The sequence below is a fragment of the Otolemur garnettii genome, unplaced genomic scaffold (genome assembly GCF_000181295.1).
Source record: "Otolemur garnettii isolate 467f Iridium unplaced genomic scaffold, OtoGar3 scaffold00008, whole genome shotgun sequence".
NCBI lineage: Eukaryota > Metazoa > Chordata > Mammalia > Primates > Galagidae > Otolemur > Otolemur garnettii.
In genome coordinates this window covers 12,399,710-12,403,096 of record NW_003852403.1, presented here as the reverse complement: position 1 = coordinate 12,403,096, position 3,387 = coordinate 12,399,710, and the positions used below count along the sequence as shown (strand labels likewise).

Genomic DNA, 3,387 nt, shown 5'->3' with positions numbered 1-3,387 from the left:
TAGCTCGGACTACAGGTACCCGCCACAACACCTGGCTATTTTTTGTTGTTGTTATTGCAGTTGTCATTGTTGTTTTAGCAGGATCGGGGCTGGGTTCAAACCCATCAGCCTCGGTGTATGTGGCTGGTGCCCTACCCACTGAACTACGGGTGCTGCTCTATTTTCAGGAATTTTTAATCTATCTTACATTTAAAAAATATATATTTTAAAAATACAGTTGAACCTCCATAGTTGACTACATCCCTACCTTGACCACCTCTTTAATTGGACCTAATTTTCATAGAACAGGTGTGCACCACATGTACTAAGACCTAGTTCCTTATGTTGACCACTCCGTATGTTGTCCAGTTTGTTGCAGTCCTTTCAGTGATTGACTTACAGAGGTTTTACACTGTGTATTTTATCCTTATCCCTTATTTTTCTTTTGCTTCTGGGCAATATCTAGAACTGATTTTCACCTAGTCTGTAGGTATTATCTTTTAACATAGCTTAATTCAGGAGCCATTTTGTCATCTTTGGTTATTCTAAATGTTTTAACTCCTAATCTTACCTTTGTTTCTTCCCTATATCTTTCAGATCCAGGTGAACTTGAGAGAATTAGAGGCAGCTGCCTGGTTTAGTCATGATGAAGTGGCCACAGCCCTGAGGAGGAATGGCCCCTATATTCAGCAAAAGAATGAGACTTTTCCCCCATTTTGGCTGCCTCCCAAAATAGCCATTGCCCACCAACTGATTAAGGAGTGGGTAGAAAAACAGAACTGTCCTCTGCCTGCTTACCCAGATCAAGTCATCTAGATCCCTCCTTGGTATCCCTGAGGGGTCAAACCAGGGATCAGTTGACCAAGGGGAAATGACAAAGACAGGCCAACTTCATAAGGCAGAGCAGAAGGTGAGCCTACAGTGGGACACTTCTATCAGTACTGTCCATGAAAGAGGTTCCTGCTGATGGACAATCCAAACTGCCACTGTGAGAAGAAAAACAGATGAGATATCAACTGCCACAATTAGAGGGGTGGCTGGGTGTGGTGGCCTATAATCCTAGCACTTTGGGGGGTTGAGGCAGGAGGATTGCTTGAGCCCAGGAGTTAGAGGTTGCTGTGAGCTAGGCTAAGGCCATATGATACTCTAGCCTTTGCTAGAGTGTATAGTGAGATGCTATAAAAAAAAAAAAAAAACAACAGAGAGAAAGGTAAATCATCACTTTGGATATAGGTCATTGTTTGCCCATTTTTTTCTAATGCCTCGGAAACAAATAGCTTCTGGCATGTGGCTTGTTAATGCTGTGTTTATGACAACTGCCGAAACACGTCTAGTGTAATTTTGGTCAAAACTTAGCATTGAAAATACATAGCAAATTTTGGCTCAGCACCTGTAGCACAATGGTTAGGGCACCAGCCACATACACTGAGGCTGGTGGGTTCAAACCTGGCCCAGGCCAGCTAACCAACAATGACAACTGCAACAAAAAAATAGCCGGGCATTGTGGTGGGTGCCTGTAGTCTCAGCTACTTGGGAGGCTGAGGCAAGAGAATTGCTTAAGCCCAGGAGTTAAAGGTTGCTGTGAGCTGTTAGGCCACAGCACTCTATTGAGGGTAAAGCTGTGACACCATGTCTCAAAAAAAAAAAAAGAAAAAGAAAAAGAAAATATATAGCAAATTTTACATCACTACTGAGTTACTTTTTATCCCCACAGAATTAAGAAATATAACACAATGTAACATTTTTGAATTCATGCACAGGTATATTCTTGTATGTGGCAGTTAAATAAAAGTCATATTTAAGTCGTTTGAAAGAATGGGGAAAGGTCTCGCTAAGTTAGATTACCTCAAAGTACTTTGCAGTAAATCAGATGCAGTGAGGCTCTGTTGAGGTAGTAGGATCCTAGTGGGACTCAAGATGGTAAATTTATTTTTGCTGTTTTCAGATCTGTTACTCAATTTTTGACTTCAGGAAAAGACTGTCACTTTGTCATGCCTGTTTTCCTAAGTGTAAAACAGTTGCTGACATTTGCACACCCACCAAGGGTTGATTGACTTTAACAAAGAGATTATAGAAGATATACATAAATGCTAAATCTGAACTATTTCTTCAAATTTATGGGATAAACTAAATTTAGGCTTTCTTATCATTCATATATGGCATTCTAGACTTTGTCATAAGAGAGATGAGTTTATTTGGGGGAAATAAAATAAATTTCCACACCTTTGTTTGGATGTATTTTTCTGTTCTATGAATAAGAAAATTTTAGGAAATGAGAACTTGGGTGTGAGGGAGAGGATCTTTTAAGTCCAGGTTCCAAGTACGTGGAACCACTGAAGTAATGTGCAGAAGAGTTACTGTTAGAGGTCTGCTTAAAAAGAGGAAAAGCTGGGGAAAGAACTTTATGCATTGATTTGTGATTAAAGACACAGCCCTAGAGACCCTAGTTATTCACACATCAAAGTCTCACAGGGCCAACCAGAAGACATTCTAGAACTAGAAAAGTTAAAAGCACTGAATTTCCTCTTGACCCAAAGGATTGTTGCTCTATCCATTGCCAGCAAACCATCAGTGCTTTGGGGAAATCAAATTGCCTTCATCCGGAAATGTTGAGAGATGGTGTTTGATGGGACTTGACTTTCTTGTTAGATTGGCAGCTTGCCTTTACCTGGGCTGAACCCGTTGTGCAGAAGAGAAAAGCACTCTCGAAAGAGAGGTCCTGAGATTTCTTCATATCTTGCAGTTAGAAGAAAACAGTTCAGGGTCCATGTGTATTACCATCTCCCAATCTTTTCTGTCTCTATGTGGGTGTGTTTGTGAGCACATGTGTACACATCCCCAATCTGAAAATACTGATAGAAAGGGGAGTGTGCTGGGTTCCTGGTTATGAGTTTCTCAAACTTACCATGGAGTAACTGTTTGCTTTTTGATTAATGTGTTTTTCTGGGAAAGAAAAGATGACAGTGGCTAATAGGAAGAGCTGTAACACTGAACTTTGTTTTCCAGCAGTGAGTGGGAAGAGGGCTTTGCTGTAGATATCCAAGGATATCTGAAAGCTAAGGCAGGAGAGGGCAGAGTTGGGGTACTGAAAATGGCAGATAAATAACAGTAACTTTGTTACAGGGCTTACCTGGCTGGAAAATATGTATGTGGTAATGAATTATGAATGTGCTAAGGATAAATAGAACCCAGCTAGGTCCATAACACAGAAGAATAAAAACAAGTAAAACTTTAAAACATATGTATTTGTTACTATGGAGCCTGACTAAAGGTCAGTTAACTCTGGTAACTTAAAAAAAAAAAAGCAACTTGGGTGGTGCCTGTGGCTCAGTGAGTAGGGTGCTGGCCCCATATACTGAGAGTGGTGGGTTTGAACCCAGCTCTGGCCAAACTGCAACAAAAAATAGC

At 40.7% G+C, this 3,387-nt stretch overlaps 1 protein-coding gene across 2 annotated transcripts in view; it reads left to right on the top strand.

Moving 5' to 3' along the window:
- The window catches only part of NUDT13 (nudix hydrolase 13), a 24,889-nt gene extending 23,490 nt beyond the window's left edge, over window positions 1-1,399 (top strand). For both annotated transcript variants that reach the window (XM_003783751.3, XM_023509645.1), the window contains exon 9: window positions 577-1,399. In XM_003783751.3, coding sequence (XP_003783799.1) covers window positions 577-795 — 219 coding nt within the window. In that variant the 3' untranslated portion in view covers window positions 796-1,399. The remainder of the gene's footprint in view (window positions 1-576) is intronic.
- The last annotated feature ends 1,988 nt before the right edge of the window (window positions 1,400-3,387 follow it).